Here is a 13,237-nt window from a genome sequence, read left to right on the forward strand (position 1 = left end):
TCGGCACACAGAGGAACAAACAGGGATTTCTTCAGAATAATGAAAAGTCGGAATCTGCAACAAAGGTTGTTATAATCCTTGCAATGTACAGAGATATCTATAGTAGATATAAAAAGAACCTACACTATATTACCAAAAAGTATTGGGACGCCTGCCTTTACACTCACATGAAATTTAATGGCCTCCCAGTCTTAGTCCGGAGGGTTCAATATTGAGTTGGCTCCGCCCTTTGCATCTATAACAGCTTCAACTCCTCTGGCAAGGCCGTCCACAAGGTTTAGCAGTGTGTCTATGGCAGGGATATGCAACTAGCGGACCTCCAGCTGTTGCAGAACTACAAGTCCCATGAGGCATAGCAAGACTCCGACAGCCACAACAATGACACCCAGAGGCAGAGGCATGATGGGACTTGTAGTTTTGCAGCAGCTGAAGGTCCGCTAATTGCATATCCCTGATCTATGGAAATGTTTGACCATTCTTCCAGAAGCGCATTTGTGAGGCCAGGCACTGATGTTGGACGAGAAGGCCCGGCTCACAGTCTGCTTTCTAATTCATCCCAAAGGTGTTCTATCGGTTTGAGGTCAGGACTCTGTGCAGGCCAGCCATGTTCCTCCACCCCAAAATCGCTCATCCACGTCTTTCTGGACCTTGCTTTGTGCACTGGTGCGCAGTCATGTTGGAACAGGAAGGGGCCGTCCCCAAACTGTTCCCACAAAGTTGGGAGCATGAAATTGTCCAAAATGTCTTGGTATGCTGACGCCTTAAGAGTTCCCTTCACTGGAACTAAGGGGCCAAGCCCAACCCCTGAAAAACAATCCCACGCCATAATCCCCCCTCCACCAAATGGTTTAGACCACTACCTATAAATGTTAGTACCCAGTGCCACCCATCAGTGCTGCCATATCTGTCCCCATCAGTGCTGCCCTATCTGTCCCCAGCAGTGCTGCCCTATCTGTCCCCATCAGTACTGCCCTATCTGTCCCCATCAGTGCTGCCCTATCTGTCCCCATCAGTGCTGCCCTATCTGTCCCCATCAGTACTGCCCTATCTGTCCCCATCAGTACTGCCCTATCTGTCCCCATCAGTACTGCCCTATCTGTCCCCATCAGTACTGCCCTATCTGTCCCCATCAGTACTGCCCTATCTGTCCCCATCAGTGCTGCCCTATCTGTCCCCATCAGTACCGCCTTATCTGTCCCCATCAGTACCGCCTTATCTGTCCCCATCAGTACTGCCCTATCTGTCCCCATCAGTACTGCCCTATCTGTCCCCATCAGTGCTGCCCTATCTGTCCCCATCAGTGCTGCCCTATCTGTCCCCATCAGTACCGCCTTATCTGTCCCCATCAGTGCCGCCTTATCTGTCCCCATCAGTACCGCCTTATCTGTCCCCATCAGTGCCGCCTTATCTGTGCCTATCAGTACCGCCTTATCTGTGCCTATCAGTGCCGCCTTATCTGTGCCTATCAGTGCCACCTTATCTGTGCCTATCAGTGCCGCCTTATCTGTGCCTATCAGTACCGCCTTATCTGTGCCCATCAGTGCCGCCTTATCTGTGCCTATCAGTACCGCCTTATCTGTGCCTATCAGTGCCGCCTTATCTGTGCCTATCAGTGCCGCCTTATCTGTGCCTATCAGTGCCACCTTATCTGTCCCCATCAGTTCCACCTTATCTGTGCCTATCAGTACCGCCTTATCTGTGCCTATCAGTGCCACCTTATCTGTGCCTATCAGTGCCACCTTATCTGTCCCCATCAGTTCCACCTTATCTGTGCCTATCAGTGCCGCCTTATCTGTGCCTATCAGTGCCACCTTATCTGTGCCTATCAGTACCGCCTTATCTGTGTGTATCAGTGCCGCCTGATCTGTGCCTATCAGTGTTTTATTAAGTGTTAAGTCATGTTACCACTATACGTTCTTTGCCCCCCCAACCAAGATCCGTCTTTGTGGAGGCAACGTCCCTAGGAACCGAGGCAGTGGCAAGTGAATGAGACGTCTCATGCCACTCCCCCATTTACACATGGGCATATTCAGGCGGTTTTGAAGCATTCCTCATGTGTTTTCAGGCATTTTTCTTGTAAATCATTGTTTTATTGTATAAAAAAAAAAAAAAAAAATGAACAAATGGCAATGATGCCAACATGTCAACATTGCGAAGCTTCAGAAGTAAATGAAATGGAATGGTTAATCTGCGCAGACACCTACACAATGAAAGATTTCATAATATAATGTGCTGGAAGAAAAGGCGTCTCTGGCTGTGAGATGACATTTTTCATTGAAATGAGTAAAGAGGGAGAGAAAAGAAATGAGAGAAAGAATATTAAATAGAGAGAACGGGGAGAGTAAAGAGGTGGCAGGGGGTGGGGGGCTGGGAAGGAAGGGCTCTTGGGTTGTGAATGAGCTTGAATCAAAAAATAGGTAGAGATACCAATCCTTTTTTATTTTTTTTATTTTATTTTTTTTATTACTCACTGATACCAATTACCGATCAATACCTACCGCAACTGGTTTGTTTACACTTCAGCTGTACAAAGCATTGAAAAGCTATTTACAAATGAAATCTTTTTTTTTATTATTTTTTTTTTTATTTTGAGCTTTTTTTAATGCAATGTGTGTAAATATATGTTGAAAATCTTTTTTTTTTTTTTACGAGTACGATACTTTTTTTTTTTTTTTTTTAGTACTCACCGATATCAATTACCGATCAATACCTACCGCAACTGTTTTGTTTACACTTCAGCTGTACAAAGCATTGAAAAGTTATTTACAAATTAAATCTTTTTTTTTTTTTTTGAGCTTTTTTCAATGCAATGACTGTAAATATATGTTGACAATCTTTTTTTTTTTTTTTTATACGAGTACGATACTTTTTTTTAATTTATTTTTTTAGTACTCACCGATATCAATTACCGATCGATACCTGTCGCAACTGTTTTGTTTACACTTCAGCTGTACAAAGCATTGAAAAGCTATTTACAAATGAAATCTTTTTTTATTTTTTATTTTTTTATTTTGAGCTTTTTTCAATGCAATGTGTGTAAATATATGTTGAAAATTTTAATTTTTTTACGAGTACGATACTTTTTTATTTTTGAAAATTTTTTTTAGTACTCACCGATATCAATTACCGATCGATACCTGCCGCAACTGTTTTGTTTACACTTCAGCTGTACAAAGCATTGAAAAGTTATTTACAAATTAAATCTTTTATTTTTTTTTATTTTTTTTTTTGAGCTTTTTTCAATGCAATGTGTGTAAATATATGTTGAAAATCTTTTTTTTTTTTTTTTATACGAGTACGATACTTTTTTTAATTTTTTTTTTTAGTACTCACCGATAACAATTACCGATCGATACCTACCGCAACTGTTTTGTTTACACTTCAGCTGTACAAAGCATTGAAAAGTTATTTACAAATGAAATTTTTCTTTTTTTTTTTTTAGTTTTGAGCTTTTTTCAATGCAATGTGTGTAAATATATGTTGAAAGTTTTTTTTTTTTAGTACTCGCCGATTCCAATTACCGATCGATACCTGCCGCAACTGTTTTGTTTACACTTCAGCTGTACAAAGCATTAAAAAGTTATTTACAAATTAAATCTTTTTTTTTTTCTTTTTGAGCTTTTTTCAGTGCAATGTGTGTAAATATATGTTGAAAATCTTTTTTTTTTTTTTTCTCTCTTTTTACGAGTACCGATACTTTTATTTAAATTTTTTTTAGTACTCGCCAATACCAATTACCGATCAATAACTACTGCAACTGTTTTGTTTACACTTCAGCTGTACAAAGCATTGAAAAGTTATTTAGAAATTATATCTTTTTTATTTTTTATTTTTTATGATGTCTGGTGCTAGAATTACTGCCCATTAACTGATGTTTGTGGAGATACCTCAAGTGCAGGACGATCGCTGTTTGCATGCATGCGAGACTTACACATGCGGTTGACTTTTGCGCATGAGCAAGGGGGGGGGGAGACAAGGGCAATTCATTTTTTTTATTGTATTTTTATTTTTACACTGTTGCTTTCATTATTTTTAGAACTTTTATTGCTGTCACAAGGAATGTAAACATAGGTAAAGTTGATCCGGGGAAAATCCGATTGCCTCTCGGGGGATCAGGAAGGAACTTTTTACCCTGCTTTTGCAAATCTGCCCCATAGTGTCCTCTTTCCTTTGCCCCTATAGGGTCCTCTGCCCCCATAGTACTCTCTGTCCCCATAGTGTCCTCTGTCCTATGTCCTGTTCTCTGCCCCATAGTGTCCTCTATCCCCATAGTGTCCTCTATCCCCATAGTGTCCTCTGCCCCCATAGTGTCCTCTGTCCTTTGGCCCCATAGTGTCTTCTGCCCCCATAGTGTCCTCTGCCCCCCATAGTGTCCTCTATCCCCATAGTGTCCTCTATCCCCATAGTGTCCTCTGCCCCCATAGTGTCCTCTGTCCTTTGGCCCCATAGTGTCTTCTGCCCCCATAGTGTCCTCTGCCCCCCATAGTGTCCTCTGTCCTCTGCCCCCATAGTGTCCTCAGCCCCGTCCCCCCACAGAAAAAAAACCCCACACACTGTGTCATGCTCTGCTGTTTTTTTTGCCTTCCTCTGGATCAACTGTGGGTATAGAATTGTGTATATGGGATTGTATGATATTATTATTATTATTATTTTTTTGTGGTTGAACTAGATGGACTTGTTTTTTTACTATGTAACTATGACAGGTAATCCTCTGACCTTAAAAGCATTCGATCACACTAATCAGTGATCGGTGTGATAAAATGCATTTACATTTTTAAAAATGGCGTCATTTACATCCAGGTAACCCGGAAGTAATATGACGTCATCGCTTCTGGGTTACTATATCATAGAGCCCAATAAAGCCGAGACGGTCTTTGCTGGGCTCTATGATCAGCAGCACTGGCTGGTCGATCAGGACTCTGAAGGGGGCAGGGTTGATATTGCCCCCCCCCCCCTGCAGCTTGGAAAAGCAAACCAGTAGCTAGTTAGTCCCTAGGAATGCTTTTAGAGGAAAGCCGACCGCTGGCTCTAAAAAACGTGGGCATGCATCATCCTGACATAACCACTTGAAATCTAGCGACGTACGGGTCGTAAAGTGGCTAATTATCCAGATGGGAGCCTATACGTATATATATAAATTCATTGTAAAAACCAAACCATTTTTATTTTAAAGGATAGCCTTAATTGTCCCATAAAATGTAGAAAAGCAAATACAAGACACTATAATATTCAATGACAGTAGCCTGTGTGTGACCTACGCGTTTCACGGATACATCTGCTTCATCAGGATCTTGAATGCCTGTTATATGAAGAATAGTATGCTGCTTGTTCCTGACTGCAAGGTGGACATGGATCCTCACCCAGGGGTAAACAAAGTGCCAACTGGCCCATGGGAGGCCCCTAAGGCACACCCACAACAAAAAAAAATTAAAAAATGCAAGGCAGCTATGATTAAGGCTTTTTCAGGCTGAAACGCTTCAGTGTTTTCTTTTGTATCGATACCTTTTACTCTTTAATATGAGATAAAGGAAAGATGCCACTGGATTCTTACCTGGTTGCTGACTTTATTGAGGATTAAAAAGCAAAGCATGCCTGTCGTATGGCAACAGCTAGCAAAAAAAACTTACTGGACTGGTAATGGAGATGATTCAATCCCAACAATCACAGCGGTATGCCAGCAAACAAAGGGCCCGGCAGCAATGTTCAACCAAACGGTGTTGGACGATGTTGGTGTTTCCAGTGTTGGACGATGTTGGTGTTTCCAGTGTTGGACGATGTTGGTGTTTCCAGTGTTGGACGATGTTGGTGTTTCCAGTGTTGGACGATGTTGGTGTTTCCAGTGTTGGACGATGTTGGTGTTTCCAGTGTTGGACGATGTTGGTGTTTCCAGTGTTGGACGATGTTGGTGTTTCCAGTGTTGGACGATGTTGGTGTTTCCAGTGTTGGACGATGTTGGTGTTTCCAGTGTTGGACGATGTTGGTGTTTCCAGTGTTGGATGATGTTGGTGTTTCCAGTGTTGGACGATGTTGGTGTTTCCAGTGTTGGACGATGTTGGTGTTTCCAGTGTTGGACGATGTTGGTGTTTCCAGTGTTGGACGATGTTGGTGTTTCCAGTGTTGGACGATGTTGGTGTTTCCAGTGTTGGACGATGTTGGTGTTTCCAGTGTTGGACGATGTTGGTGTTTCCAGTGTTGGACGATGTTGGTGTTTCCAGTGTTGGATGATGTTGGTGTTTCCAGTGTTGGATGATGTTGGTGTTTCCAGTGTTGGACGATGTTGGTGTTTCCAGTGTTGGATGATGTTGGTGTTTCCAGTGTTGGACGATGTTGGTGTTTCCAGTGTTGGACGATGTTGGTGTTTCCAGTGTTGGACGATGTTGGTGTTTCCAGTGTTGGTCGATGTTGGTGTTTCCAGTGTTGGATGATGTTAATGTTTCTGGTGTTGAATGTTTTTTGTTGTGTTATTAATAAGTCTTGTTATACTCGCATTTATTTTGGGTCCAACCTCCTTTGTACAAGTAAACAGATCTGGTCACCCCGGCTTTTGCTAGATATCAGCTCTTGGTATCCTTACGTTGTGTCTGGTTTTTCTGTCCAGTGTTGTGATGCCTTGTGCTGTCGAAGCTCCTGAGCCATATCCACTATGCCAATTTCTTCCAAGGCCCTCTGCCACGTGTGGTTCTTCCATTGGTTATCGCTGGGGTTGTAGATGTTCTTCTGGGACCTCACAAGGCCGACGCATGTTTCAACACCCAACATGGACCTTCCTAAATCCTCAATTGATTTTCACAATTCCTGACATTGCTAGGAAGGGGGAGATTGGCTGATAGGCGCAAAAATGTACTAAACAGGCCCTCCAGTTGGGGTCTATGGGGCCAAAAATGCACGATTACACCCAAAAAGAAGTTTGTGAACTTTTTCGCATGACAAGTGGCAGGCGCGAATGGGCTTCATTGAATGATAATGGGAAATAGGAATCATATAAAATTGGACAAAAAACTAAAGGGGGTACCTCATCTCAAACAATTTATACAAAAAAGAAGAGACCAGCATGACGGATTATAACGGTACCAGAAAGGAGATAAAATCTAGTATTTTACAATATTTATTTACAAAATTAGAAAATACATGATAAAAACATTAATATATGAACTCGGTTACAACAATAGTGTCAAAAATCCAAGGTTGACGCGTTTCACAAAGTAGCTTCCTCAGAACCAGAATTCTGACTATTAACCACGACACCTTCAAAAAGAAGAAAAATGAAATAAGATGCACATATTAGAACCATCAACCCATCCAGTATTATCAAAATACCCATAGTAAACACCAAAAAATACCAAAACAAAAAATACTGCAACAGCCCCCCTCAAAAAATGGAGGACTTACTAATTGTTGACACCAGGGGGTTGAAACCAAAGGCACAAAATACATATTAAATTGGGGAAATAGGAATCAACGTTGTCACACTTCGGGAAACCGACCACAAACCGCTCAGGTGTGAATAAGGACTGCAATTGTGCCCAGCAATGCGCTGGGGCTTCCATCTAATTTGCCTAGTTTTGGTCCTACATGATGGGAACAAGCCCAAAAAAGCCTATTTCATGCATTAGTTAGCACCTTAAAAGTTCCATATCTATACAAAATTATTTTATTTTTTTTAGGGGGTGGAGGCATTGCCAGGGCAAGGTCATCCAGTGCCCTGGGCAAAGGTGCCAGATGGTGCCGTCACTAGTGGCATCACTAGGGTTGGTGTCACCTGGTGCAATAAAACACCACCTGACACCACACCATCAGGCTCTCTCCTGTCTACTTTGCCACAGTGTCCTGCAGGGTGCTGGGCAGGCTAGTTCCAGGTTGCCACTGGCCCCGGTAAATGATGAGGTCCGTGCGCACCAATCCATGTGCTGTCCCAGATAGGGGAGACTTCCTACTTGATGGTGTCACCCATCTCCCGGGTGTCACCCAGGTCCGCACGCCCCCATAGCAATGCCAACCCCATAGAGAAGCTATTGTGGCCACTATTTGCCTTTAGTAAATCAACCCCAATAAGTGCCAAATGCATTATTTTTTTTCTCCATGTCTTCAGCATGCTATGTGTACTGTGGTGACATTTATAGACATTGCACCTGTACCCCCTGCTCCATTCCTCTCATGATTACCCTCGTTTCTTGCTCATTAGTCTCTCTGTTGATTTTCTCTAGGTGGACGCGGAGTCACGGTCGGGCCGATCCTGAGCTCAGCCGCGTCTGACATTTTCTGTGACAATGAGAACGGGCCCAACTTCCTCTTCCAGAACAAAGGTGATGGCACCTTTGTAGACATGGCGGCCAGTGCGGGTAAGAACAATCCTGTGTTTGTCTTCATTTCTGTATTACCCAACGGATTCCACAAAGGTTTATATGTTCTTTTTATTTGATGGGTCTGTGATGGGAATTTACATGGAAAAGGTTAATTAATAGTCACATTGGAGTTGCGGCATGCACATGTGTATCTCAGCACGACGGGCGTTTAACTCATTCCACGGCTCACCGTGATGGTCTCATGAATACGACACATTAATATTCCGCAAGAAGAAAACCATCTGAGATTTTTTCTCTTTAATGAAGAAAATATAACATAAAAAAAGCAAAAAATATCTCCAAAACATAGCAGTAGAAATATTTTTTCATCAATACATTTTTCTTATAGTTGCTAATCAGATTGGGTACTTAACCACTTACAGACCGGACCATTTTGCTGGTCAAAGACCAGACCACTTTTTGCGATTCGGCACTGCGTCGCTTTAACTGACAATTGCGCGGTCGTGCGACGTGGCTCCCAAACAAAATTGACGTCCTTTTTTTCCCACAAATAGAGCTTTCTTTTGGTGCTATTTGATCACCCCTGCGGTTTTTATTTTTTGCGCTATAAACAAAAATAGAGCGACAATTTTGAAAAAAACGCATTATTTTTTACTTTTTGTTATAATAAATATCCCCCAAAAATATATAAAAAAACTTTTTTTTCCCCTCAGTTTAGGCCGATACGTATTCTTCTACATATTTTTGGTAAAAAAAATCACAATATTGATTGGTTTGCACAAAATTTATAGCGTTTACAAAATAGGGATAGTTTTATGGCATTTTTATTAATAATTTTTTATTATTATTTTTTTTACTAGTAATGGTGGCGATCAGCGATTTTTATTGTGACTGCGACATTGTCGGGGACCCATCGGACATTTTTGACACATTTTTGGGACCATTGTAATTTATACAGCAATCAGTGCTATATAAATGCAGTGATTCCTGTGTAAATGACACTGGCAGTGAAGGGGTTAACCAATGGGTGGCAGTGTAGGGGTTAAGTGTTCCTAGGGGTGTGTTACTAACTGTGGGGGGGTTGGGCTTTCATTTAGTGAACACTGATCTCTGCTCCAATCACATGGAGCAGAGATCAGTGTCACTAGTTGCTAGGCAGAATGGAGAAATGCCATTTACACAGCATTTTCTCCATTCAGCCGTCCCGTGAGATGATCGCAGGTATGCCCGCAGCGATCAAGTCCGCGGGACCCGCGACCGGACTCACGGGGGTCCCGGGCGGCATTGAAGATTGGACGTACCTGTACGCCAATATGCCTGCCCGTGCCATTCTGCCGACGTACATCGGCGTGCGCTGTTCGGGAACCGGTTAATAGCCATTAGACATTGCCGAATAATGTGTTCGTTTTAATTTCGTTTTTGAAATGTGAAAATTTTAAAATCCGAAAAACTCGAAAGAATAACTAACTAACTAATAATAACTAACTATTACATAGTTACATAGTAGGTGAGGTTTAAAAAAGACACAAGTCCATCAAGTTAAATTATAGGTATTAGAATTTCCTTTCAAATTAGGCTGTAATGCCCCGTACACACGTTTGGACATTGATCGGACATTCCGACAACAAAATCCATGTTTTTTTTCCGACGGATGTTGGCTCAAACTTGTCTTGCATACACACGGTCAAACAAAGTTGCCGGAATTTCCTAAAAACGACAAGAGCGCGGTGACGTACAACACGTACGACGAGCCGAGAAAAATGAAGTTCAATAGCCAGTGCGGCTCTTCTGCTTGTTTTCCGAGCAATGCGTGGAACTTTGTGCGTCGGAATTGTGTACACGCGATCGGAATTTTACGCAAAAACTGATTTTTTGTTGTCGGAAAATTTGAGAACCCGACCTCAAATTTTGTGCGACGGAAATTCCCGATGGAAACTGTCCGATGGAGCCTACACACGGTCGGAATTTTCAACAAGCTCCGATCGCACATTTTACATTGGAAAGTCCAACCGTGTGTACGGGAACGTAACGAATACAAATATATCTGGATTTACGAATTATCCAAAATAAATAATGCCGCATCTAAACGAATGGAACGGAACAAATTAATAATTAATAATAATATTATTTAAAAAAATTATTATTATTATTGTTATTTATTATTATCGATTTGTTATGTTCCATTCGTTTAGATACGGCATTTATTATTTTGATAATTCGGAACTTCGGATAAATTCATATTTGTTACGTTCACTAACAGCCACATTTGAAAGAAAATTCCACTACCTATAATTTAATAGTTAGTAATAGTTAAGTTATTTTTAGTTAGTTATTAGTTCAGTTTTTCACATTTTCTGGGTTTTCGAATTTCCGAATTTTCGAATATTAGAAAATGGGTTTTCCTTAATTTGGGTATTTTTGAATTAACGAATTTGTTGAAATTTGTTTGAAAAGAGGAATTTGGAACAAAACGAATTGCATGTGTCTAATAGCCATATGCAGTATGATGGAAAGCTTGGCACCTTGCTTCTGCCAAACAGTTCCTCCTGCTCTCCAAACCCTTCCAGCAGACTCAGAGCTAATACCAGCCCTTATACCCCAAAGCATCGTACACAGACCAGATGTTGGGATAAGAACCAAAGGAATGACTGTTTATTGAACAGAAATACATGTTTTTATACACTTCAAAAGTAGGTCAGTCACCACATGAACAATAAAACCAAATATTACCCAAAGCATCACACATCGGTTTAGGCAACAAGCTAAAGTTGACACAAGGCTAATCCCATCCTAAGAACCTCCAAGAGTTAGACAAATTAGCCAACAGACAGAAACAATAGGTGACTCAATTAACATTGGGAATTCACACCTAGGAGGCACACAATGGTAGAGACACACACAACATAAACAGTGATCCCACCCCACCTCAGACTATCCGACAACCGTCTACTACAATCTATGAGACAAACTCATACACAGTTCCAGCAGTCTTAAACAGTGGAATTAATGTATTTTTGTAGATACAGCTGCGACATTCAGATGGTGGGGTCAGAATTTGGTGCAAACAACATGAAAGCATGGATCCATCCTGCCTTGTATCACCGGTTCAGGCTGGTGGTGGTGGTGTAATGGTGTGGGGGGGATATTTTCTTGGCACACTTTGGGCCCCTTATTACCAACTGAGTATGGTTTAAACACCGCGCCCTACCTGAGTATTATTGCTGACCATGTCCATCCCTTTATGACTACAGTGTCCCCATCTTCGGATGGCTCCTTCCAGCAGGATAATGCCCCATGTCACAAAGCTCCAATCATCTCACCACTGGACAATGGGGTCCATGTCCTCCAATGGCCTCCACACTCACCACATCTCATCCAATAGAGCACCTTTGGGATGTGGTGTAAGATTGGCATCATGGTGTCCCCATCTTCTGATGGCTCCTTCCAGCAGGATAATGCTCCATGTCACAAAGCTCCAATCATCTCACCACTGGACAATGAGGTCCCTGTCCTCCAATGGCCTCCACACTCACCACATCTCATCCAATAGAGCACCTTTGGGATGTGGTGGAAGATTGGCATCATGGTGTCCCCATCTTCTGATGGCTCCTTCCAGCAGGATAATGCACCATGTCACAAAGCTCCAATCATCTCACCACTGGACAATGAGGTCCCTGTCCTCCAATGGCCTCCACACTCACCAAGGGAGATTGGCATCATGGTAGTGCTGACAAATATGTAGCTGCGTGATGCTATAATGTCAATATGTTAATAGCACAAGGTTGACCCAACAATGGTATTAACATTTCTTGAGGCCCCTTTCTTCACAGAATAAATAGTTCAGAATCTGCTACATTTATTAAAATCCCTGCAATGTGCATACAGTAGATGGGGGTGTTTGTCCCCCATCCCCCACACTGTGCTGCTAGGTCTATGCACACCCCTCCACTCCACACAGGACAGTGCTGGGGGAACCCCCACTGTGCGGAATGTTGGAGGTCTGCAGAGGGCTCCCGCAGGCCACATCATGCAGATTGTAGAAGGTACCTTACATTGCCTGATGCACAGCGTCTGTGTTAATTGCCTGAGGCTGACAAGATCTCAGGTTTTCTTTCCTTTCAAATAATTAAAAACAAAGACTGCAAACAATCTATAAACTTAATTAATTCATAAAATTGGGTTCCATCGTTATCAGATGTCATAAATTAATAGGCAGAAGCACTGAAAGTACGGCAGCATCATAAACTGCTTGCCCGTGTTCAAGTATTCATTTTTACTGAAAGAGTCAGATGAAGGAGGAGCCACCAACCATGCATCCATGTGAAAGGTATGGGGGGCCTGTGATTGGGCAGATGTTGGGGCTAGAATTTACCAGTCCTGTCCTAGCTTCTTCTTGAATAGAGAACCTACTCCCCCCGTTTGTCCTGGATAGAGCACCTGTTCCCATCAGAGTGCCCCCTACAGCTAAAACCCCCATCAAAGCGACTCCTTACATCAAATGTCCCCATTAAAGTGTCTCCTACAGCTAAAACCCCCATCAAAGTGACTCTTTACATCAATTGTCCCCATTAAAGTGTCTCCCACAGCTAAAACCCCCATCAAAGTGACTCCTTACATCAAATGCCCCCATTAAAGTGTCTCCTACAGCTAAAACCCCCATCAAAGCGACTCCTTACATCAAATGTCCCCATTAAAGTGTCCCCTAGATCTAAAACCCCCATCAAAGTGCCTCCTTACATCAAATTTCCCCATTAAAGTGTCTCCAACAGCTAAAACCCCCATCAAAGTGCCTCCTTAAATCAAATGTCCCCATTAAAGTGTCTCCTACAGCTAAAACCCCCATCAAAGTGTCTCCTTAAATCAAATGTCCCCATTAAAGTGTCTCCTACAGCTAAAACCCCCATCAAAGTGACTCTTTACATCAATTGTCCCCA

At 42.2% G+C, this 13,237-nt stretch overlaps 1 protein-coding gene across 3 annotated transcripts in view; it reads left to right on the forward strand.

The window, feature by feature from the left end:
• The window catches only part of CRTAC1 (cartilage acidic protein 1), a 1,115,778-nt gene that overhangs the window by 808,421 nt on the left and 294,120 nt on the right, over window positions 1-13,237 (forward strand). For all 3 annotated transcript variants that reach the window (XM_077455715.1, XM_077455716.1, XM_077455717.1), the window contains exon 6: window positions 8,205-8,339. In XM_077455715.1, coding sequence (XP_077311841.1) covers window positions 8,205-8,339 — 135 coding nt within the window. The remainder of the gene's footprint in view (window positions 1-8,204; window positions 8,340-13,237) is intronic.

The sequence above is a fragment of the Lithobates pipiens genome, unplaced genomic scaffold, assembly GCF_037356315.1.
Source record: "Lithobates pipiens isolate NorthernLeopardFrog02 unplaced genomic scaffold, aLitPip1_a1.2 Scaffold_25, whole genome shotgun sequence".
Lineage (NCBI taxonomy): Eukaryota > Metazoa > Chordata > Amphibia > Anura > Ranidae > Lithobates > Lithobates pipiens.